Genomic DNA, 25,832 nt, shown 5'->3' on the forward strand with positions numbered 1-25,832 from the left:
AGGACTGGGGTGTGGCTCAGTGGGTGGGGTGCTTGCCCAGCCCTGGATTCCATCCCTATTAATGCATACACGAGGCATGGTGGCACACAGCTCAACTCCAGCACATTCAGGAGTTGGAGGCAGGAGGATCAGAAGTTCAAGATCATCTTTGGATACACAGTGAGCTTGAAGGACTCCATGAGACAGCGTTTCCAAAACAAAGTATAATAAGTTCCTTTTTTGTCTGTTTTTGAGACAGGGTCGCTCTATGCAGCTCTACCTGTCCTGGAACCAGGCTGGCCTAGAATACACAGGGGTCCACCTGCCTCCCGAGTCCTGGGATTAAAGGCATGCGTCACTATGCCTGGCCGATAAGCCCTATTGCATTTTATTTAGGCAGGTGGTGTGGCACTCACCTGTAATCCCAACGCGTGGGTGATGGAGGCCGGATTGCAAGTCTGAGGTCAGCCTGGGTTACGGAAATGCTATTTTCTACTACATATCAGCTGGAATGGCTTATACCAGTGTAAATACTGTCAACTCCAAATTCATGTGAAGCTGCAAAGTGACTGTGTGGCTCCCACTGCAGGTGAAGTGCAGCATTGTGCTGCGTCTTTGAGAAGCTGTCTGGCATAAAAAACATGGCCTTTCCCGGGGCTGGGCAGATGGCCCAGTGCAGAAGAGTAGAGCTTGCTGAGAAAGCATTAAGGATCTGGGTTTGAACCCCAGCAACCATGTAAAAGGCTGGGCCTGGCCCATGCATGTCTATACCCTCTGTGCTGAGGAGAGGAGGAGGCCTGGTGGAGCTCGCTGGCCAGTCTAGCACCGGGTTCAAGTGGAGTCCCCACTCTCAAGGGAATAACATAGAATGTTTTAGATCAGGGCACTCCAGGCCTTTACCTCTGCATGCACGGGCACACGCACCTGCCCACGCACAGGCGCTGTTCTAGTTTGCTTTGTGTTGCTGTGATAAGCAATGACCAAAAGCAATTTGGCAGGGGTAGGGTGGGGTTATTTCAGCCTCCAGGTTGCAGTCCATCACCCAGGGAAGTCACGGCAGGAGCTTGAAGGCAGGAACTGAAGCAGATCAATGAGAAACTGGCTTGCTTCCCCTGGCTTGCTCAGCCTACTTTCTGATACGACCCAGGCCCACTGGCCCAGTGGTGACACCACCCACATTCGGCTGGGCCCTCCCATATCAATGAACAATCAAGACAAAGCCCCCCACAGACATGCCCACAGGCCAATCTGATGGAGGGAATTTCTTAATGAAGGTTCCCTACAGGTGTGTCTAAATGTGTGTCAAAAACCACGTCAGGCACATGTATCACACACACACACACACACACACACACACACACACACACACCCCTTCCTGATGACCCCACAGACCTTCTTCTAGGTATCTGTCTAAGGAAAGTCTGTAAATGAACATCTTCATGCTTTTGTTCACGGATTACCCAAAGCCAATTTCCACAGTCTAGAGATGGTCATGCTTGCCTAACACATAGGTGACTCAAACTTGAGACAACCAGAATTTCCTGTTTCTTTTAAATCTGTTACTGTGTGTGTGTGTGTGTGTGTGTGTGTGTGTGTATGTGTGTGTGTGTGTGTGTGTGTTTGTGTGTGTGTATGTGTGTGTGTGTGTGTATGTGTGTGTGTGTGTGTGTGTGTGTGTGTGTGTGTGTGTGTGTGTGCATACTGAAGTCAGAGGACAATGTGTTGGATTGGTTTCTCCACCGCGTAGGTTCTGGCATCAAGCTGAGGTCCTCAGGCTTGGCAGCAAGTGCCTTTAACCCTAAGCCATCTCAGTGGCTCCTGAAATGGTAAATTTATATTCTTTTCATTTCTCCTCTATTTCCAAACCCACTTCCTGTAGAGCAACATGCTTCAGAAACATTCTGACTCTGTGAAATGGCTACATGGTATCCAGCCATTTACAGGTAAAGAGAAGTTCAAAGAATTTGACCAACCAGCTGAAGGCACACAGTCCTGAAAGTGACAGAATTGGACCCCAATCCAGACTCTGGGCTCCAGAGCATGAGCTACACAAGTGTCCAATGGCTTCTGGGTAGGGAACTCACCTAGTAGTAGAGGTCAATGGGGGCTGGCTGTGGCCGGAGGTTCCATGATACACTCTTTCATGGGTTTTTTTGGGGGGTGGGGGGTAGGGCAGAAGTTGTTTTGTTTGTTTCAGTGTTGCAGATGAATGCATTCTGGGCTAAGACATAGCTAGTAAGTGCTCTACCACTGAGCCGCACCCCAGCCCCTCACTGGGGGATTCTAGGCAGGTGCTCTACCACTGAGCCACACCCCAGCCCCTCACTGGGGGATTCTAGGCAGGTGCTCTACCACTGAGCCACACCCCAGCCCCTCACTGGGGGATACTAGGCAGGTGCTCTACCACTGAGCCACACCCCAGCCCCTCACTGGGGGATTCTAGGCAGGTGCTCTACCACTGAGCCACACCCCAGCCCCTCACTGGGGGATTCTAGGCAGGTGCTCTACCACTGAGCCACACCCCAGCCCCTCACTGGGGGATACTAGGCAGGTGCTCTACCACTGAGCCACACCCCAGCCCCTCACTGGGGGATTCTAGGCAGGTGTTCGACCACTGAGCCACACCCCAGCCCCTCACTGGGGGATTCTAGGCAGGTGCTCTACCACTGAGCCACACCCCAGCCCCTCACTGGGGGATTCTAGGCAGGTGCTCTACCACTGAGCCACACCCCAGCCCCTCACTGGGGGATTCTAGGCAGGTGTTCGACCACTGAGCCACACCCCAGCTCCTCACTGGGGCATTCTAGGCAGGTGCTCTGTCACTGAGCCACACCCCAGCCCCTCATTGGGGTATTCTAGGCAGGTGCCCTACCACCAAGTCATGTCCCCAGTCCCATGTCATGTTATTTTCCTAGAATCCAAGCTCCTTTATGTAGGTGGGCCTCCCAGGCTATCCTTCTGCTGTGAGCTCCCTGGGGACCCAAGTGTGTCTTAGACAGAGGACATGTGCCCAACTGGTTTCATAACCAGGGTTGCAACAGAGGAAAAGCATAAATAACTGTGGATCTGTAAGAATGAACCAGAAAATATCTATTAGTAGTGAAGGGGCCACTGGGAGGTTCTCACACACCCTGGGCCCTGGGTTGCTATGAGGATACAGAGGATAAGAAAAGGAACCGCCAATGGATGGGACCATGTGAAATGCAAGTTTCTTCATGGCTAAAGAAACAGCAGAGCACACAGATACCCACAGAATGGGAGATCTGAAACCTCACCTCAGACAGGGGACTGACATCCAGATGTTACAAAAACCTGCAGATAGTAATACTTAAAGAAAATACAACTGCCTCTTAAGAAACGGGCTAATGAACAGGTAGTGTTCAAAAGAAAGACATAAATGATTAATAACCATTTTAAAAAGGGTTCAGCATTAACATTATTCTGAGATACCACCTTACCCTAGCCAGGATGGCTCTCAGTAAGATATCTGAGCTGGCCAGGTGGCTGTGGCACACGCCTTTAATCCCAGCACTTGGGAGGCAGAGAGAGGCAGGAAGATCTTGTAAAGTTCAAGGCCAGCCTGGTCTACAAAGCAAGATCCAGGACAGGCACCAGAACTACACAGAGAAACCCTGTTTCGAAAAACCAAAAAAAAAAAAAAAAAAAGAAAAGAAAGAAAGAAAGAAAAAGAAATCTGAACTGAGGTCAGGCAGGTGGCACACACCTTTAATCCCAGCACTCAGGAGTCAGAAGCAGGCAGATTTCTGTGAGTTTGAGGCCAGCCTGGTCTACAGAGCAAGTTCCAGGACAGCCAGGACTACACAGAGAAACCCTATCTCAAAAAGAAGAGGAGGAGGAGGAGGAGGAGGAGGAGGAGGAAGCTGATAACATGGATCTAGAAAGATGGCTCAGTCGTTAAGAGCACTGGCTGCTCTTGTGGAGACCCAAGCTTGCTTCCCAGAATCCACATGGCAGCTTACACCCATCCTTAACCCCAGTTCCAGGGGATCTGAAACCTTTGCCTGGACTCTGTGGGCACTAGACACTCACATGGTACACAGGCAAAACATTCATGAATTATTTTTGGAACTTTCATTATTATATTTTTAACTTTATATGTGTATGTTTGGCCCAAATGTATGTCTGTGCACCATGTGCATGCAATGCCCTTAGAGGCCGGAAGATGGTACTGGACCCCCTAGGACTGGAGTTACAGATGGTTGTTAGCCACCACATGTATGCTAGGAATTGCTCCCAGGCTCTCTAGAAGAATAGCCAGTGCTCTTAACCACTGAGTCAACTCAAGCCACAATGCTCATAAAATAAAAATTAAATATTAAATAATAATAATAAAAGAACTAGCAACAAATGCTAGAGAAGACTGGGGAGAGAGGAGCCCTTATTCACTGCTCTGGGAGGTGATGAGGTCAGGAGGGTGGAGCCCTTGTGAATGGGGTATTAGTGCCCTCCTAAACCAAACTCTCACAAACTCCTTCCACCACAAAAGTCCTCAACAGTCTGCAAACCAGACACAGGCCTCGCCAGAGCCCATCTGCATCTCGGCCCTCACCTGTACTCTGCAGCCTCCGGAACCAAAGAACTCATGGTGGTTGTTTGTTGTTCTAGAAGCTGATGGACTCAGACACGCGTCTGTGCAAGAGCCTAGGCAGCACAGGCCAGTCTAGGGTGAGCCTCCAGCTTCCTAGTGCAGTTGCTTGTCCTCAGGAATGAGCCAGAGAGGTCCTTAGCCATCTGCCACCTAATGCTCAGGCCACCAGTATGCCTCTTCACCCATGGATTCATCTCCTTGCACACACCCCCAAATTAAGAGCTCACTTTTCAAGAAATAGCCCATCGGCCAAACAAATGTCATATCTCTTCTATCCAGGAGACTCTACAGGCCGCTTCCTCCCTTCCTCCATTTCATCTTCTTCCTTTATGATTAACTACTATTATTACTATCATCATTATTATTTGGAGATGCTTAGAGATGGACCCAGAGCCTCATGTAAGCACTCTACCAACTGAACCAACATCCCCACACCATTTATTTATTTATTTGTTTGTTTGTTTGTTTGTTTATTCATTTATCTATCTGCTTATCTATCTATCTATCTATCTATCTATCTATCTATCTATCTATCTATCTATCTATCTATCTATTGGTACAGGGTTTCTCTGTGTAGCTTTGACTGTCCCAGAACCTGCTATTTATAGACCAGGCTGGCCTCAAACTCACCAAGATCCACCTGCCTCTGCTTCCCAAGTGCTGGGATTAAAGGCGTGCACCACCACTGCCCAGCTTTTTCTTTTTAACTTCTTGTGTGCCACGGCATGTGTGGAGGTCAGAGGACAACCTCCGGGGTCAGTCCTTGCCTTTCACTCTGTGTGAGGCGGGGCTTTCCCGTTCATTCTGTATAGGCCTCCCAGGTGGCTTACAAATTTCCAGAAATTCTGTCTCCCCCTTGTAGCCCACCCTCCCACAAATGGAACACTGAGATCACAGACGTACATTATTCATGTTACCAGCTGTTCCATGGGCTCTGAGGCTCTGAACTCAGGTCCTCACAATTGCAATGGCAAGCCCTTTACCCACTCAGTCATCTTTCCACCACCTTCATTTTGAGTTCAGGCATGACTGACAAGCTCAAGCCTCCAGTGGGCTAGTGACATACTTCCTAATAAACATTGTGAAACAGCTTCACAATTAAAACGTTTGTGCAAGTGGATCTCTGGGTTCGAGGCCAGCCTGGTCTACAGAGTGAGTTCCAGGACAGCCAGGGCTACCCAGAAAACACTGTCTTAAAAAAACAAACAACAACAAAAATGTTTGCTTGTGACTATAAAGTCTTACAAGTCACCTTACACCCCATCTCAAGGTTCATAGTGTGGGGCTTGGGGCCCACTGCACCTGATCCTGAGGGGCCTGAGATACCAGCTGGTACACCCTCAATCGCCTCACCACAGTTGAGGTGGGTATCAACAGGGCTCACAGAGGTCCCAGCAAAGCCCCCAAATATAGAAGTCCCCTCCCCAAGCAGCTTGGAAAATCCAAATGGGTGATGGCTTCAAGGAAGCCCCGAGCCATCTTCCCTGGCAGCAGGTGTCACAGCAGGAGGGAGGGATGACCCCCAGCATCCAGCTGTGGCATTTGCTCAACATTTCTGGGCCAGGTACATACACACCCATTTAAAACCTACTTCCTAGTCAAGGGGCTGCCACGTGCCTCCACCTTCCAACCTAAGGAGGTGAAGTCACAGTCCACCTAGCCCCTGTCCCTCTGTCTAGGTCATAAAGGGCAGCGTCCTAGTCTGCTGTCTGTTGCTGTGATAAACACCATGCCAATTGCAGCTTGGGGAGGAGAGGGTTTATTTCAGCTTACAGCTGTCAGCCATCATTGAGGGAAGATGGGGCAGGAACTCTGGCAGGAGCAGAGGCAGAGGCAGGAACCACAGAAGAAATCTATTGACTACCCTGTTCTCCTGGCCTGTTCAGCCTGATCACCCCACCCCTAGCCCTCTACCCTCCGCCCTGCCCACATCTCAAAAATCAAACACAAAAAACAGACAAGACAATGTCTTATCAACGTGGAACTCAATTTTGTGTCCTCTTTTTCCCGCCAGGTTTTTTTTTTTTTTTTTTTTTTTAAAGACAGAAAGCCTTGGGAATGTCTGTAGGGTGTGTACTTGCCTAGCACACATAGGATCCTGGGTTCCATCCCCAGCACCACATAAACCAGGTATGATGGCCTGTGCTTATAATCTGAAAAGTTGAGAGAGGAAGGCAGGACAATCAAGAGTTCAGGGTCATCCTCAGCTGCATTGCAAGTTCAAGGCCAGCCTGAGCTACATGAGACTCTGTCTCAAATAAAACGTATCAATAGACCCAAACTCCTAAGCCTCTTAGATGCTCCCCATGCAGGTCCCCAGTAAAGCAAAGCATACAGATCTCACTAGCCCTGGCTGTTCCCTCTTGCCTCCCCACCATCATCAGCTCCCCTGTCAGCATGGCTGAGAGCTTGGGAAGCTTTTGGGAGCTTGGAGGCAGAACCAGGTAGCAGGAAAAAAGCCATCCTGTCTTCTCTGGTGCTGGCATCCCCAGAACCACCTGCGGACTGCTCAGTGGTGGTGATGGGGACATATTCTTCCATCCCATCTGAGGGTGCTCAGCCCTCCCCCAGGGACCCCTACAGCCTGAGTGTGAGCCATGGGCTGTCAGTCATCGGAATCCAGGGATATCCCAGGGGGCATCCTCAGCAACTGTAATGATCCAAGAAAGACCCAAAGACAAAACAGAGGTCTCAGACAGGTCCTTTGCCATGAGAGGTGACCCCTGTGTCCTGTCCCACTCTCCATCTCTGTCCAGTGTTGGGGTCCCCAGGACGCTCGGCCTTCCAGGTCACCAGCTCCTGCTGCCATCTACTTAGGACGCCTTGGTCTCTTGGCACTGCCACCCTGGAGCTTGGGAGGATTGTTGGGTGGCAGTGGGCTGTGACGCCGGCCTCTGCTGTCTGTAGACCCTGGGGTGATGGGAAACTTTAGTTGGTAGCCAGATCAATGGAAGAGAAGTCAACACTCACTAGACATTGAGACTTTAGCCCCATCTGTGGCCACACGCAGCTCAGTACTCACAGGGCCTGGAAAACACACACACACACACACACACACACACACACGACAGCAGCTGACTTCATCAATACCAGAGTCCTCTTCCAGGTATCTATCATGTGTGACCTCCAAGTCTTTTCCTCCTCAACCTTCAGGCTGATTTGGCCTCCCTGCTCCCAGGTCACTCAGGGCCTTCTGTTTGATAACGTGCCCAGCAGCTCTGGTCAAAGCAACAAGGATGAGGTGCCATGTGGACCCTTTCCTATCCCTCACACTCAAAGATACAATAATACCGGTTCCATCACTCAGCATGCTTGGCTAACCAGTCAGCACCTGGAAGACCTCTTCCTCCAGAGCCCTTTAATCTTTTCTTCTTCCAAACAGCAGCATGGGGGAGGGTAGGATGCAGCAGCAGGAAATGAGGTCAGACAGCTGGTAGGACCTCCCACTTGCTCCCTATCCCACACAATCCTGGCAGTCCGATATCCCAGGAATGTTTGACTTCATCCAAGGCTTGGTTGTCAGGTGGTTCAGGGGATGATGAGATGGTACTAAGGATGCCAGAGGATGCTTGCCAGCCCAGGAGGGGATGGGGTAGCTCTGGCTTCTCCATTTGAGATGAAGATGACATGAACATGGACACTAAAGTGGCCAACCTCACAGCTGGGGTCCAGTAAAGCACGGGGTGAGTTAGAGTCATTCTTGGTTCAAGTTAAAAAAAAATTAGGGCCAGGTGGTGGTGGTGCATGCCTTTAATCTCAGCACTTGGGAGGCAGAGGCAGGCAGATCTCTGTGAGTTAGAGGATGGCCTGGTCTACAGAGTGAGTTCTAGGACAGCCAGGGCTACACAGAGAAACCCTGTCTCAAAAAACAAAAAAAACAAAAAAAACAAAAAAGAAAAAGAAAAAAAATTAGAAGTCACATGGGGAGGAAGAGGGACGAGGCTGTGACCCTCAGGACTGACACCTAGACTGGCCACTCTCCTGCAGAACGGGTGCCTCCTGTCCTGGAAGGCCTCAGCTGGGATCTTTCTCAGTTAAGCAAACCACAACAGCCTTAGCTTTGGAGGAGTAAACTAGGGTGAGCTGGGCACAAAATGGCCTGGCACTGTCATCCTAACCCTCAGGAAATGAGGGAGGAGGATTGTGACTTCAGGCCAGCCTGGACTACGTCGTGACTATATACTTGGTTGGGGAAGGTGTTGCCCTAGATCATAAATTAGGGCTGAAGTTATACAATGAAATAATAATATTTGTGTGTGTGATGTGTGTGCAGTGTGTCTACAGGACAATAAACATTTGTATAGAGGGCAGAGTACTCTCCTGGACGTCATTCCTTGGGCCCTAGGCTGGCTGGCTGGCTAGTGAACCTCAGGGATCTCCCCATCTCTGCCTCCACAGATTATAAACACATGCCCCAATTGGGCTTTTGTTGTATGGATTTCAGGGATCTACCTCTGGTCCTCACACTTGCAAGGCAAACACGCATAGAGTTAACTATACCCCGAGCCCAAACGAGAATATTCTTAAAAAAGAACTTGGAGGATCTACATGCAGTGGGTAGGGAATGGACTCACCTGGGTGCCCATCTACCCACCAGACACCTAATCCCTGGCTTGAGTCCCCTGGTGCCACCTCCCCAGGATAGAGCCCTGAGACACACCCTCCCCCATTCTCCTTATCCTGACCCTGGCCCAGTTCATTTCTACCCATTGACTCCACTGAACAGGAGTGTTCTATTAGCATCTCATTCCCAGCTACAAGGTTGTGCCCGCACAACCTTGAAGCCCGCCAGTCCCACCCCCCTGCATCTGGCCCTCTCTTGCCCACTTGACCCTTGACCCTCAGCTTCCAGCCATTCACTCTGGACCGGACATCTCATTCAAAGTTAGGGGAAATGTATGGGAGGGGAGTGAAGAGCTCCATCAGGAATGCCAGGAAACTTTTGCTGGGACAAGGTCAGCTTGGAAAGCCACCTGGTTCCCACTGTCTCCTCTGAGTCATCAGAACAAGCTGGGCAAGGGAGACAGAGGCCTCCACTTCAAGTCCAGGCTGTCCACTCGCTGCCCAGGTCATTCCCCAACCCTGTCTGACAGCATTGCTGTCCTCCAAATAGTTCACAAGCAGCAGAGGCCTGGAGAGTGGAAGGCTATAGTATGGGAAGCTGCTACCCCTCTACCAGTTCTCCCACAGATGGGACACGAGTGTCCAAGATGCCAGTGGGGTAAGGACAGGGGGGTACAGGTTTGGAGGTACAGCCACTGACCTCGGATGTCACGTGGCAGGAGGGGAGGCCGGCTTGGGGCTGCGTTGCTCTGCCACACGGCGCTGGGGAAGGTGAAGCTGACCTCCGGCACATGGAGCGTGTTTTCATCTGAAGGAGATGCAAGCAATGGGAAGTGTTGGCTGCAGAGATGACCTACCAGGCCTAGAGATCCGACTGCGGAGGGGGAAGGAGATGAGTCTGCTTCCTTGGGGCCTCAGCTCCACAGGAGGCTGGGGGAGAGTGGGGGGTGAGTGGGGGGATGTGGGGAACAGGGAGGGGGAGGAAGAGCAGCAGGGAGTGAGGAAGAGGAGGGAAAGAAGAAGAAGAGAGAGATTTGGGCAAAGTATTTTTCTAGATGGTCTGGGTTGGCTTCAAACTCAATCCCTCTGCCTCAGTCTTCCAGGAGTTGGCGGTACAGGCATGCATCACCTCACCAGCCACCGCTTGCTGTGGAGACAGGGTCTCAGTATGTAGCCCAGGCTGGCTACATACTGCTACTCACGATCCTTCTGTGTAAGATTCCTGAGGGTTGGGTCACAGGCTTAGAGTATAACTCTAGAAGGACCACACGGCGCTGATGTGTTCTGTCATGTGTGTGCATGTGGGTTTTTGCATGGGTGAGGAGGTCAGAGGTCAATGTTGGCGTCTTGCACCATCACTCCTCACCCTTTGCTTGCTGTTTGTTTTTGAGACTGGGCCTCACTGTGTAGGCCTTCCTGGCCTGAAGCTCACTGCGTAGGCCAGGCTGGGCTCTGAACTCACAGGGATCTGCCGGTCTCCGCCTGGGATTACAGGTGTGCACCACCATGCACATCCTTCCACTTTGTTTTTTCAGACAGGGTCTCTCACTGAACCTGGAGCTCATTGCTTGGGCTGCTTTGTGTCTGCCCCTAGGACAGAGGCTGCAGATATGCACTGCAGCACTGAGCTTTTCCGTGGTTGCTCAAGCTTGTGTGGCACATTATGGACTAATTATCTCTGTGATCACAGAAATCCATGTCTATAAACAGAACAGTGATGCCTGCACTCCCAGTCCTCGGGAAGCTGAGGCAGGAGGATGGTAATCTTAAGCCAGTCTGGGCTACACAGAAAAAACCTTTATCAAAACAAATTTTAAAAAAAGTTTCTCTGTTTTATTTGAATCAGGGTCTCATATAGCCCAGCCTACATCCTTCACTATGTAGCCAAGGATGACCTTGAGTTTCGAAGTCTCCTGCCTCCACCTCCCAAGTTCTGGGATTGTAGGTGTGCACCACACACCATCCATGGTGCTGGCAATGGGCTCCACACATGCTAGGCAAACACTCACCAGTTCAAATCCATCCCAACTGGCTTATATCTAGACAGAAGTAAACTCCGCGTCCAGATCTGAAAGGATGGACCTAACTTTCCAGGTCACTGACACATCCACCCAACAATCAATTCATCAAACTAAGAAAAACAAAAGCCAAAAAGCACAGACAGCAGGTGACAGCCACACTGTTCTCTGTCTTTGGCTTGTATGACTGGAGATACAGAAAACATTTTCTTTCTTTCTTTGACCCCATATGTTGTGGAATATTAGTCTAATGATACAAAGATGTGTTGCATTCTTTTATGTTGCATTTGTTTAACTCTGTGAAGCTAGGTTACCTTGCCTGTCTAATACACCTGATTGGTCTAATAAAGAGCTGAACAGCCAATAGCAAGGCAGGAGAAAGGATAGGTGGGGCTGCCAGGCAGAGAGAATAAATAGGAGCAGAAATCTAGGCTTGAAAAAAGAAGAACGAAGAACAAGAAAAGGAGAAGAAGAGGATGATGCCAGGGGCCAGTCCTGGAGTATGAAGGAAAGAAAGATACATAGAATAAAGAAAGGTAAAAAGCCCAGAGACAAAACACAGTTAAAGAGAAATGGGACAAGTTAAGTCAGAAAAGCTGGCTAGAAACAAGTCAAGCTAAGGCTCAGTATTCATAAGTAAGAATCAGTCAGCCGGGCGGTGGTGGCGCACGCCTTTAATCCCAGCACTCGGGAGGCAGAGCCAGGCGGATCTCTGTGAGTTTGAGGCCAGCCTGGACTACCAAGTGAGTTCCAGGAAAGGCGCAAAGCTACACAGAGAAACCCTGTCTCGAAAAACCAAAAAAAAAAAAAAAAAAAAGAATCAGTCTCCGTGCATTTATTTGGGAGCTAGGTGGTGGACTCCCACAGAGTTTGAAAAAACAAAAAACCCAACTACACCCATACCTGTGTGAAAACTGAGGCTGGGTTTCATCTTGGAGGCCACAGGGACAGCAGGGAAAAAGCTCTTCCCTGATGGCTTTGGTGGCTGGAGGTGTGCTGGGGACAGTTGGCTCTCAGATGGATGTTCCGTAGAGGGCTGATGTTTCTCCGTTGTCTGCAGTGTGGAAAAGGTACATGGAAGGAAGGGCAGAGTGTAAGGATGCGAGGGCATTTTCATTAAACACCCACTGTGTGTCCGAGTAGCAGAACCAGCCCCAAGTAAATGAGCAAATGGATAGATGAGTCTGATTCCTCCCCTTTCCCTTACGGAGGGCTTTCAGGCTGTGTGACACACGGGTCAGTGTATGGAGCACAGCCCCTCCCTTGCAAGGGTGGGCGTCATCCAATCCGGTAAAGGCCTGAGTGGAACAGGAAAGCAGACACTCCCAAAGAAGTGAACCCTCCTGTGTTCCAAGTGGGACACTGGGTTCTTCCTGCCTTCGTGACTAAGAGCAGAAGCTTGCTTCTTCTTCTTCTTCTTCTTCTTCTTCTTCTTCTTCTTCTTCTTCTTCTTCTTCTTCTTCTTCTTCTTCTTCTTCTTCTTCTCCTCTCTCTCTCTCTCTCTTTCTCTCTCTCTCTCTGTCTCTCTCCCAGATTTCTGCTACTTCCCTTCTTTTATATTGAACACACCAGCTGCTGCTTGCTTGCTTTTTTTATTTCTTTATATTTTTGGTTTCAGAGTTTTGACACAGGATCCCAACATGATGCCCAAGCTGGCCTTGAACTCACAACCCTCCAGCTACGGCCTTCTAAATGCTGGGATTAGAAGCCTGCATTACAATGCTCAGTCCTCATATCACTCTCAAGTCAGTAAATGCCCTGTGTCTAGCAGAGGTTAGGGCTTTGGTCACCAAAGGCAGGATGTAGGTTGGCCAGATCCTCGGTCACTAACAATATCAAACACTGGAAGCACAGAAATGGGCGGTAGTGGTAGACCCAAGGATTGACTCTGACATGCCACTTAGCAGACTTCTTCTAGAGCCAACCAATGACCCTTTCCTTAAATTAAAATACAAGTACTGGCTGAGGCCATAGGCCAGTGGTAGAGCACCTGCCCAGAATCCCCCAGTGAGGGGCTGGGGTGTGGCTCAGTGGTAGAGTTCTTGTCTAATGTATGCAAGGTTCTGGGTTCTATCCCTAGTACCACAGAAGGAAGGAAGGAAGGAAGGAAGGAAGGAAGGAAGGAAGGAAGGAAGGAAGGAAGGAAGGAAGGAAGGGAGGAAGGAAGGAAGGAAGAAAAGGGAAGGGAGGGAAGGAAGAAGGAGGGAAGGAAAGAAGGAAGAAGGAAGGAAGGTATTTAATACTGAATTGGCACATGAAAATTCTCAGGTCACAGAGCTGCATTTCTAGGGTTATAACTGCACAAAACATAAGCAGACACTGTTTTGGGGTCACACAGTGGGCTCAGGCACTGTGAGCGATAAAGGTGTCGTGTAGACATTCTCTTCTTCTACTTCAAGTGCAGGGATCCCGACCATGTGTGGTAGTGTGAGCGCCCGTCTGCCCTCCCAGCCACACCCAGCAACCAGACAGACATCTCCGTACTTGTTGCAGGCTCCAGGTGAAGGAGGGTGACCTTTTCCTCCCTGTCTTCCTCTCCACAGAGCGGTCCCTGCTGGGGCTGGCGTGGGGCCACCTCCAGTCTGCAGGGCTGGGGTCCCTGGAGTCCAGGCAGCTGCCCTCTTTGTCGTACACTTTGCAGCGACGGCTGGCTGCGAGGAGGGCGATGCTCTTGGTGCCCAGGGCCATCTCTTTGAGGGCCTGGACACTCAGAGGGGGGCTGCTCATCTCTCCTGCTGGCTGTGGGGTTCTCAGCTCCAAGCCCGCTGGGGGCTGCAGTCTGGAGACCAGGCTCTTTGCTCCTAGAGCATGGGGCTTCTGTGAAAGAAAAACACAGGCCACCCTCTGTAGTCACAGCATGGGACCCCAGAGGCAGTCCCTCCCCATGCAGTCTAACTGGGAAGGGGCCTCCCTCTAGCTAGCACCCTGCATACCAACCTCAAGCATGGGGGGTGTCAGCAGGATGCGGAGGGCTGGAGGAGGGAGAAGAGAGTCCTGCTTCCCAAGCCTCCACAATGGAGTGCTCTTTGAAGACCTGTTCCCATCACTGTGGATGAAACAGGAGACACTCTGGAGCCCCTGTGTCCTTTGTCACAGCCTGGGCAGCTAGGATCCAGCCCCAGCTGCTGCTCCAGCCCAGAGCACTATGGTCCATGCGCTGGGTAAGATGCTGGCCTCAGCTATGTTGCTGTGGCTGGGACCATGTTGACTCATCCATGCTGGTCACCTACTCTGGGTATCCAGGGGAAGCACAGGTTTGTAGTGGGTCATGTGCTGTCCTCTAAGGTAGTGATGCACAGCTATGATGTTCAGTCTTGGTTTGTCAAGTTAATAGGATATAGACTCACCATGCAAATGAATCTCTAGGCATGTCTGTGAAGGGTTATCTAGATTGGGTTAATTGAGGTAGGAAGACCCACCCTAAATCTGAGCGGTACCATTCCATGGGCCGGGGTCCTGGACTAAATAAAGAGAGAAAGTGAGCTGAGCATCACCATTCATCTCTCTGCTTCTTAACTGTGGAAGTCATGTCTTCTCCACCATAATGGAGTGTACCCTCAAACTGGCTTGGCAAGAGCACCTGCCTAGAATCTCCCAGTGAGGGGCTAGGATCATGGATCAGTGGTAGAACACTTGTCTAGAGTCTCCAGTGAAACGCTAGGGCCCAGCTAGATTCAGTCCCTGGTTACTGCAAGGGGGAAAGGCTGGGGCAGTTGATCACATGGTACAGTGCTTGCCTGGTATGCACAAAGCCCTGGGCTCCATCTGCATACATTGGGTGTGCCTATAATCCTAGCACTGGGGAGGGGGTGGAGGCAGGAGGATTACAAGTTCAAGATTATCCTTGGCCACAGAGTGAGCTTAAGGTCAGCCTTAAGGCTACATAAGACCCTATCTCAGAAAAAAAAAATCAGTAAACAAAAACAAATTTTAAAAAAGATATTAAAATCACCTCCGTGCTCTGTCTCCCTCCGTCTTTCCTGCCTCATCATGTAAGGACATAGCAAGAAGGCAGCCATCTTCCAGCCAGGAAGAGGCCCTCACCAGGCTCCCTCACACCTCTGGCAGGCTAAGCTTGCCAGCTTCCATAACTGTGAGACAACTCATGTTGCTTAAGCTGCCCAGAATATGGTGTTTTGTAAAGGCAGCCTGAGCAACAAGACAGTCACATAGACTGGTCAGATGTGAGCTTTTCCACTTACAGACGGAGCCTACGGGCATCTAACTTACTTGTGTGACTTTTCATCTTGGAAAGTGCTGCAGAACAAGAGAACAGGGGAGGAAGGGGAGGGAAGCTTTGGGGGCAGGGTTAAGTGGCACTGAACACATTCAGGACAGAAACACCCAGGAGTCAAAAAGGCCATTTCCAGCCTCAGACTCTTCAAATACCTCAGCTCACCACTGTCCTATGTGTAGCCAGTACCTCCTGTAGTGAGTTTACTATTCTTTAAGTGTGTGTATATGTATGTATGGGTGCATATGTCTGTGCAGATGCATGAGGAGGAGGTATATATGCATGTGTGTTCTCCAGCGCATGAAGGACAGAGGACACTATCAACTGTCATTCTCTAGACACTGTTCATTTTGCTTTTCTGAAATGGAGCCTGGAACTCGCCAAGCAGGTGAGGCTGGCTGGGCCAGTGAACCCCAAAGTGGCTGCCTGTCTCCATCTCCTCAACACAGAAATGGTACCATACATGTGCCATCCTGCCTGGTTATTTTATGTAGGTTCTAAGGATTGGACTCAGGCAAAGCAAGCCCTTTCCCCACTGAGCTATCTCCTCAGCACCTCGTTTATTTAAGAAGAGCACAGGAGGAGGATATGAGACAGGCCTCTGGAGGAGGGGGCATGGGCTCTGAGGTGAGCTTAGCTGTGTTAGCAGAGCACCTGAGAAACACAGCCTCAGCTCCACCCAGGACCTGGTACCTTCACTCTTGCCCAGGCTCTGTGCCCACCTGTCTCTCTCCAGGAGCATCTGGGGCAGCTCAAATGTGGCACCCCATGGGAGGTCCCGCCTGTCACCTGGAGGCTCTCCACTGGTCTCCTCAGGTGGTGGGGGTGATACGTTCATAATGGGACCATCCTGGAAGCAGAGGAGAAGAGTCAGGACATCAGGGCACAGGAGAGTGTTACTAAGCTGAAGGTCTTTGGCAGGCCATGGGAAAGCTGGTGTACTTTCTCCATCAGGGCTCAAAGGAAGCCATGAGCTGGGGCACCAGCCAGGGCTCCTTAACCTGTGTCCACCATGGGAACAGGGGAAGCTCCATCCTCGACAGTCACTCTGCAGACCACAGTGTGGCAGTGTCCCAGGGACTAGGGAGGGGAGAGGAGCTAGTGTTTAGTAAGTGGAGAATTTTGATTTGGGAAGCAGAGAAGGTTCTAGAAGATGGAAATGGTTTCACAGTGGCTTCACAGGTGTGGATTTGTTTAATGCCATGGAAGTCATGTGGCATGCACCTTTAATCCCAGCACTCAGAAGGCAGAGCCAGGGGCATCTCTGTGAATTCAAGGCAATTCTGGTCTACACAGTGAGTTCCGGGCAAAGCCGGGGCTACATACATAGTGAGACCTTGTCTCAAACAGACAAAAGTAAATAAAATACAAATAGTCAGATGCCTAGAATATGCAAGGTCCTGAGTTCACCCCTCAGGACCGCCCCTGTCGTAGTTACAGTTTCTAGTGCTGCGATGAAACACCATGACCAAAAAGCAAGTTGGGGAGGAAAGGGTTTATCTGGCTTACACTTCAGAATCGCGGTTCATCACTGAAGGAAGTCAGGACAGGAACTCAAGCAGGGCAGGAACCTGGAGGCAGGAGCTGATGCAGAGGCCATGGAGGGGAGCTGCTTACTGGTTTGCTTCCCATGGCTTGCTCAGAGACCACGGTGGGATGGCACCACTCACCATGGCCTGGGTCCTCCCCCATTGATCACGAACAGAAAACATGCCTCACAGCTGGATCTCATCGAGGCATTTCCTCAGCTGAGGCTCCTTCCTCTCTGATGACTCTAGCTTGTGTCCACTGAGATGGCTCAGTGGATAAAGCTTTTGCCATGCAAGCATGAGAGGACCTGAGGATGGCCAGCATAAAGGCCAGGTGAACAGGACGCCCATCTATAACCCCAGTGCTCAGGAGGCAGAAACAGCAGATGCCCAGAGCACAGTGGCTACCTACACTAGCTCTGTTGTCAAGCTCTAGGTTCAAGTGAGAGGCTGTCCCAATAAATAAGGTATAGAACACTCAGGAAAGACACACAATGTCAACCTGTGGCCTTCACATGCGAATGCACACACCTGTGCCTGTGTACCTGCACATACATGTGGTGCCCACTCACATGGGAACACACAAACACACATGCATGCATATCACACACATGTACACATGAAAAAAGAGGAAGGGAAAGAAAAAAAGTGCCAGGCAGGGTGGTTCACATTATAATCCCAGCTCTGGGGGGTGTGGGTCGGGGTGGAGACAGGTGGGATGCCTGGGGTTCACTGAGAGACCATCTCAAAAAAATATAGCAGTCAGCACCTGAGGAATCATGTCCATGAGGTTGTCCTCTGACATTCACACCCCTTATGCACTTGCACACATATGCTCATGTGCAGAAATAAATACACACACACATGCATGTACACACACACATATTATACACACCAAAGAAGGAAGAACTTGTGGTGATATTGTGTCCCCCAATATATTGTGCACCTTAATAAACTTATCTGGGGTCAGAGAACAGAACAGCTGCTAGATAAACATAAAGGCCAGAAAATGGTGGCACACAAGCCTTTAATCCTAGCGTTCTGGAGGCAGAGATCCATCCAGACCTTTGTGAGTTCAAAGCCACACTGGAAACAGCCAGGCATGGTTGACACATGCCTTTAAACCCAGGATGGCAGGAAGCAGAAAGGTATATATACGGCATGAGGACCAGGAACTAGAGCTCTTTTAAGCTTTGAGGCTTTTAGCAGCAGGTCAGCTGAGATCTATTTGGGTGAGGACTCAGAAGCTTTCAGTCTGAGGAAACAAGATCAACTGAGGAACTGGCGAGGCGAGGCTGGCTGTGGCCTGTTCTGTTTCTCTGATCTTTCAGCGTTCACCCCAATACCTGGCTCCAGGTTTGTTTTTATTAATAAGACGATTGAAATTCGTGTTGCAAGAACTCTGCAGGTGCAGCAGGTGGCTTAGCAGGGCTTGTCCACGAGCCTGGAGCAATCCAGGAGATACGGCCCTGACACCTCCAGACACACGTGTGATGACACTGGAGAGTAGGGTAAAGGCTCACCGTGGGACCTATGCCAAATGGTCTCCTGCCACTGGTCCACTTAGCCACGCTGCTGAGAACACCAGAGACTGCTCCTGCACCCTGAGCATCTGCTTGAAGAGGCTGACACTAGAGATGCCCAGGCATGGGTGAGGGGATGCCCTGTGCTGTGAGAAGACACTGCCTGCTGAGAACCAGAGCCCAGTGTCCTGAGCAAAGAGTTTCACAGAAGCCAAACGCTTGTGTGGTCTCTATGTGCCAGAGACGGTCCTTTCAGAAGAACAGTAGGGCTGGGGGCAGGGCTCAGGGACAGAGTCACCCACAAGACTGAATGGCATCCCCAGCATCCTGAGTGTCTCTCTCTCTCACACACTCACACTTATGGAGAAAGAGAATCAAGTAACACCTGCCTCAACCCAGAAGTCCAGGCTAATCAGACACACTCTGTGCCTCAGGCTGTGCCCTCTCTGCCCATGTGTGATCCTTACAACCAGCTCATCAAGCTGATCATGAGGAGATGCCAGTCCAGCCCCAAGTAAGGGACATTCTGCAGAGCAGCCCAGTAGCACCCTCAAGTGTCAGGCATGGGAGGCAGAGAAGCTAAGGACTCTTCCAGATTGAGAAGATGAAGGAGACACAATGGCTCAAGGAAACACAGATCCCATGTTGGACTGCAGACTGGAAAAAGACATGGGCACTAAACTCAGATGTGTGGCCTGGAGAGATGATTCATGGGTTAAAAGCACTTGCTGCTCTTACAGAGGACCAAGTCTTGTTCCCAGGACCCATGTCTGGCAGCTCACAATACCCCATAACTCTAATGGCAGGGACACACACACACACACACACACACACACACACACACACACACACACACACACATATCTAAACAACAAAAACCATGGGGGATTAGATCCATGACAAAGTGTCTGTCTAAATCCCCCAATGAAGGGCTGAAGGCATGGTTCAGTGATAGAACACCTGCCTAGAATCCCCCAGTGAGAGGCTGGGGTGTGGCTCAGTGGTAGAGCACCTACCTAGAATCTCCCAGTAAGGGGCTGGGGTGTGGCTCAGTGGAAGAGCACCTACCTAGAATCCCCCAGTGAGGGGCTGGGGTGTGGCTCAGTGGTAGAGCATCTGCCTAGAATCCCCCAGTGAGGGGCTGGGGTGTGGCTCAGTGAAAGAGCACCTGCCTAGAATCCCCCAGTGAGGGGCTGGGGTGTGGCTCAGTGGTAGAGCACCTGCCTAGAATCCCCAGTGAGGGGCTGGGGTGTGGCTCAGTGGTAGAGCTCCTGCCTAGAATCCCCAGTGAGGGGCTAGGGTGTGGCTCAGGGGTAGAGTGCTTGTCTAGCATTCACAAGGTCTTGGGTTCCATCTCCAGCATCCCAAAGCAACAAGAACCACAAATGATCCCTGGTGTTCTGAACCAGTGGAGAGGGATGGAAAAACAGCAGAGCATCAGATGTTTCGGTCAGGTACGCTGCCTGGTGTGGTCCTACAATGGTCATTTTTATCTGTTGGTGCAAACCCACAGAATTAGGAATCAAGAGTGAAATGAAATGTAAACTATGTCCTGAGGGGACAATGATGGGCTGATACAGGCCCACTGATGGCAACAACCGGACCCTCTCTGGAGAGAGATTTCATAACGGGCGAGTTGCCCACTGGGGTGGGGGTCGAGGGGAACTCTAATAGGCCATGAACCTAGAACTGCTAAACATTAGAGCCAGGTATAGTGGTCACACCTGCAATCCTAACCCTTGGGAGGCTGAGGCCGGAGGATTGCAAGTTTTAGGCCAGCCTATGTTATGTACTAGATTCTGTCTCAATTGATTCTCCCCAAATACTCTAACAAGTCAGGTGGTGGCGCTCACCTTTAATCCCAGCACTCGGGAGGCAGAGGCAGGCAGATCTCAGTGGGTTTGAGGCCAGCCTGGTCTACAGAGTGAGTTCCAGAACAGCCAGGACTACACAGAGAAACCCTGTCTCAAAAAACCAAAAGAAAGAGAGAGAGAATTTGAAACGGCTCCTCCCAACAGGAGCCTGCAAGAACCCAGAGGAGGGCCAGAACATTCAAATATCTCTCTGGGTTCTCTGCAGGATGCATCCGAGAGTCCCTCCCACTAGCTTGACCCACTTCAGATTCTTCAGGGATAGCCAAGGATGAGAGGCATGATCAGAGAAAGAGCACTGGCGGCCTGACCCCAGGGAACAGCACCCAGAGCCACCTAGTCCTCTAGTAGACCCTGCTCTACTGCTCACTGGACATGATGTGCTAGTTAGACCTGCGGACCTCCCCTGTGTACATGTGTGCACTATGAATTTGTATGTGTATATACATGTTCATATGTGCGTGCACATGTTGGAGAACAGTGCATCATGTAGAGGGCAGAGGTAGACTTTGGGTGTTTTCCTCAATCATCCTCCTTGTTTTTTTTTTTCTCTTGTGACAGGGTCTCTCACTGAACCTGGGGCTCATCAATTCAGCAGGAATGGCTGTACAGTGAGCCCCAGGGAGCCACCTATTTTTGTCCCTCCAGCGCTGGGGTGACAGGCTTTTTTTAGTGTGTGCAGGGCCTTAGGTCCCTATCTTTGCCCAGTAAGCACTGACTGAGCCATCTCCCTAGCTGGTGCTGGTCCCTGTCCCTACGCTCCACCTGGAACTGACCCTGGGCACCTGGTACATGTCTCCTTAGTTACCTTCCCCAGTTCTTTGGTGCACAGCACAGGCTGGCCTAGCGCAAAGAATCATGGGATGTTGCTGATCGCGGCCTTAGCCAGAGGTGGGGGAAGTGAGACTCACTTGGATGGAGCTGGACATCACCGAGAGCTGCAACAGCAGGCGGTCCAATGTGCCCTCGCCCAGTTCCCGGAGGTACAGTCGGTACTGCTGCTCCAGAGGTTCCGGGGCTGAAATGCCACTGTCTGAGGAGGCAAAGAGAGCAGCCATCAGAATGTGGTACAGCACACCACCTCAGGCCAGGTGAAAACCACTACCATGTGCCAAAAAGGGCAACACCCTTCCTGGAGTGTTTGAAGGGAAGGAATTTCCTGGACGGAGTTTTCTTCTCCAGTATACTGTCTTTTATATTCCCATCCATTTTAACTTAATTTTTTTTTGAGACTGGATTTCATGTTGCCCAGGCTGGCCTTGCACTCACTATGTAGCTGAGGATAACCTTGAACCTCTGATCATCCTGCCTGTACCTGCTAAGTGCTGGGATTACAGGTGTGAGCCACCATACTTGGTTTATACAGTGCTAGGAATTGGACCCAGAGCTTCATGAATGCTAGGCAAGCATTCCACCAACTAGGTGGCAACCCTAGCTAGATTTGGATTTCTTATGATGATTTTTGTGTATGTGGTAATGAAGATGGAGTTCGGGGTCTTTGGTGGGGCAGGGGGTGGCTGAGTCTCTCTGTGCAGCCTTGGCTGGCTCAGAACCCACTATATAGACCAGGGTGGCCTTAAACTTATAAAGATCTATGGGCCTCTGCCTCCTGAGTGCTGGGATTAAAAGTGTACACCATTACACTTGGTAAATCCTGTATGTCAAACATGCTAAGCAAACACTACCATTGAGCTATACCCCACCTGAAGTTTAAAATTATTTTTCTGGCTAGGCAGTGGTGGTGCACACCTTTAACCCCAGCATTTGGGAGGCAGAGGCAGGCGGATCTGAGTTCGAGGCCAGCCTGGTCTAAAGAGTAAATTCAAGGACAGCCTGTCTTGAAAACAAACAAACAAATCTTTTTCTGCTGTGCTGACATGTTCCTTTCAATCATAAAATAACAGTATTGGGCTGGACATGTAGCTCAGTGGTAGCGTGCTTGCCTGGCATCTCCAGAATTGCCAAAACAGAAAAGGGAAGGAAAGAGAGAGAGAAAAGACTGATAATGGTCCCAAAGTATAAATAAAAGTTTAGCTGAAAGTTAAAGGCCAACTCCTGGTACATATTCCCCAAAGAACTAAAAGAAGTGTAACGCAGAAAATTGAACATGGCTGGGTGGTGGTGGCACCCGGGAGGGAGAGGTAGGTGGATCTCTGAGTTCGAGGCCAGCCTGGTCTACAGAGTGAGTTCTAGGGAAGCCAGGGCTACACAGGAAAACCCTGTCTCTATAAATTAAAAAAAGAAAGAAAGAGAAAGAGAGAAAGAGAGAGAGAAAGAGAGAGAGAAAGAAAGAAAGAAAGAAAGAAAGAAAGAAAGAAAGAAAGAAAGAAAGAAAAAGAAAGAAAGAAAAACTGAACATGAATGTTCTCCAAAGTGTTGTTCCTAATAGCTGTAGATGGGGACACCACCCACAGATGAGCTTCTAGACACAGGCTGTCCATGTGGTGGAATATGACTCAGTTACAAAAAGAATGACATTATGGTGTCTGCTACAACATGAATGAGTCCAAGGAATGTTATGCTAAATGAAAGAAATCAGACATCAAAGACCATACAGCGTATGACTGAAGTCACAGGAAATATCCCAAACAGGTAAAACCACGGAGCCAGGAAAATGACCCGAGTCCCCGCTCTTGAGAGAGACCTGCGGCAGGAGGATTATGTATTAGTGGACAGCCTGAGTTACAAAATGAGATCCAATCTTAGAGAGAAGGAAAGAGCTGGAAAGACGGTTGTGTGGGAATGTGCTTGCTGCTCAAGCATGAGGACCTCAGTTGGGTCCATAGTATCCACATAAGAGTACGACATGGCGGTGTGTGACTTTAACTCCGGCAATGGGCAGACAGACAGGAAGACCCCTGGGGCTTGTTGGCCAGCAAAGCTCGCCTACTCAGTGAGCTCCAGGTTCAGTGTGAGACTCTGAGACTCTGACTCAAAGACCAAGGTGGTATGTGGTTCCAGAAGACACCTGGATGTTGGCCTCTGATCTCCACACATGCACCCATATGTACATGTGCACACACACAAACACACACATATATACATATCACGTAAAATAAATCAAATAGTTTAAAAAAAATGAAGACAAGGCTGGGCATGGTGGTGCACACCTGTAATCCTGGCACGCAGGAGAAAATCAGGCAGTTCTCTGTGACTTTCAAGCCAATCTGGTCTACACAGCAAGCCCCAGGCCAGCCAGGGCTACACGTGAGACTCTATCTCTAAATAAATAAACAAAAAAGCTGGGGCTGAACACTAGGGTAGCTAAGGTAGGAGAATTATGAGTTTGAAGACAGTCTGAGTTAAGCAATGTAACCCTGGGGAAGAAGAAAGAAGAGATGGAGGAAAAAGAGAGAAGTGGGGAGCATGAGAGGGATGGATCGGGTACAGGGAGCCAGCCACAGTAAGCAGGATGGTGGCAGGACAGTGTCTGTGCTACACTCTTGGGGACTGTCCTATGTTTTCAGACAAAGCGTTTGTTTACCTGTGGTGCTGGGAATCAAACTCAGGGCTTTAGGCTTTTTAGGTAAGCATTCTACCAATGAGCTATGTTTCCAAGCCCTTCCATCTTGTGTGTGTGTGTGGGGGGGTGTGTGTGTGTGTGTGTGTGTGTGTGGGTGTGTGTGTGTACGTAGAGGTCAGAGGACAACCTCAGGTGGCATTCTTCAGGCACCGTCAACCCTTTGTTAAGGACAAGGTCTCCCTCCCATTAGCCTGGAACTTTGCCAAATAGGCTAAGCCAGCCAGCCAGCCAGCTCCAGGGACCCACCTGTCCCCATTTCCCATCTGGCCATCAATGGGATTACAAGCATGTGCCACCACACTCAGCTTTTTAATGAGTTCTGAGGCTCAAACTAAGTCCCCACACTTGTATAGTAAACACCGTACTGACTAAGCCATCTCCCCGGCCCTCGTCCTGTGGATTCTCTTTCTAGAATGCGGTATCAGTTGATCTCACACACCGAGCTGGCCTCACCCTTCATCAGCTGCCGCTGCCCCTGGATGACCTGCTCGCACAGCATCCGGTGCTGGTGATAGCGCTGGATCACGAAGTCCTTCTGGCACAGCAGGTTCTTGCGGCACAGGTTGTCGGCCTGCAGCTCTGTGTTCTCCACCTCCAGCTGGTGGGCCCTGCACAGCAGCTGCAGCACCTCCCGCTGGTCCTCACTGGTCACCTGCCTGGGCAGCAGCTTCTCCATCTGTGAGGCCTTCTGCTTGGCATGGGCCAGGCGCTGCTCTAGTCCAGCCTGTGGGAGACAGACAGCTCAGGGCAAGCACTGATGCCAGTTAGTCAGCCTCATGAGACACGTGGCCATCAGCCCTAACGATGAGCCACCGTGAGAGCTAATACTGATGAGGTCCATTTGACAGGACCTAGAACTACCGAGAAGACACATGTGAATTATGATGTGAACCAGGTAGCCTCTGGCCATGCCAATGAGGGATTATGTTGATTAGGGTATTCGAGGTGGAAAACCCACCTTAGACATAGGACACACCAATTCCCTGGACTGGGGTCCTGGACTGAATAAGAAGGAGAAAGTGAGCTGAGCACCAGAATCCGTCTCTCTGCTTTCTGACTGGATGCCATGTGAGCGGCTGCCTCATGCTCCTGCAGCCATGCCTTCCCTAGGGACTGTGCCCTTGAACTATGACCTAAGTGTGTAGGAATTCTGTAGTCTCAGAGCCATATAATGCAGGAGATTTGGGGATGGCGAGATGGCTCAGCGGTTAAGAGCACATACTGCTCTTGCAGAGGATGTAAGTTCTGTACCCATTACCCATACCGGGTGACTTACAACTACCTGAAACGCTAACTCTAGGGTATCCGATGCCCTCTTCTGGTCTCCTCAGACCCCTGCCCTCATGTGCATATACTGTCACACACATATAAAACATAAATATTTTCTAAAGAAAACTATGGGAGCTTGGTAGGCAGGGTGCTGGCAACTGCAGAAAATGCGGCCATTCTAGCAGCACACTGCCCCTGAGAACCCTACTAAACTCATTCCATTCCTCAAGCAAAACTTGGGTAAGTCTATCTCCTCTTCCTCCTCCTCTCCTTTCCCCTTCTTTTTTGCCAAAGTCACATAGCCCAGGATGGCCTCAAACTCACTACGTAGCTGAGGATGACCTTGAACTCCTGATTCTTGTGCCTCCAGTGTGCTAGGATTACAGGTGTGCACCACTAGGAGTCCGGTTTCTGCAGTGCTGGGGATGGAACCTGGGGCTCTGTGCAGACAAGACAAGAGCTCTACCAACTAACTGAGCCACATTCCCAGCCCTTGAGTGAGTCATGGGCTGTTAGTGCTGCCCCAGTCTGGGGGCAACTGTTCACTTCATATCTCCCCAGAAATGCCAGCTTATCTACCCAACCCATCTGCTCCTTCCTGCAGAAACCACAGTGGGGGCTCTTGGACACCTTTCCTACCCACTTCTCTTATCTCCTGAACCTCTCCAGCACTTCTGCATGGGGCCATGTGTGCTGTGGAATGGCAGACCCCTC

General features: G+C 50.3%; 1 protein-coding gene across 3 annotated transcripts in view; it reads right to left on the reverse strand.

Annotated features, from left to right (window-relative positions):
* Positions 1–6,633: 6,633 nt before the first annotated feature.
* The window catches only part of LOC128120351 (kinesin-like protein KIF19), a 52,954-nt gene continuing 33,755 nt past the window's right edge, over positions 6,634–25,832 (reverse strand). For 2 of the 3 annotated variants that reach the window (XM_052754222.1, XM_052754220.1), the window contains 8 exons: positions 24,303–24,573; positions 21,238–21,359; positions 16,126–16,253; positions 14,107–14,215; positions 13,654–13,986; positions 12,073–12,223; positions 9,852–9,959; positions 6,634–7,498 (listed from right to left, as the gene is read on the reverse strand). In XM_052754222.1, coding sequence (XP_052610182.1) covers positions 7,398–7,498; positions 9,852–9,959; positions 12,073–12,223; positions 13,654–13,986; positions 14,107–14,215; positions 16,126–16,253; positions 21,238–21,359; positions 24,303–24,573 — 1,323 coding nt within the window. In that variant the 3' untranslated portion in view covers positions 6,634–7,397. The other variant, XM_052754221.1, reaches the window with a different exon arrangement.

This window comes from Peromyscus californicus, unplaced genomic scaffold, assembly GCF_007827085.1.
Source record: "Peromyscus californicus insignis strain IS unplaced genomic scaffold, ASM782708v3 Scaffold_2__1_contigs__length_46816999, whole genome shotgun sequence".
Classification (NCBI taxonomy): Eukaryota; Metazoa; Chordata; class Mammalia; order Rodentia; family Cricetidae; genus Peromyscus; species Peromyscus californicus.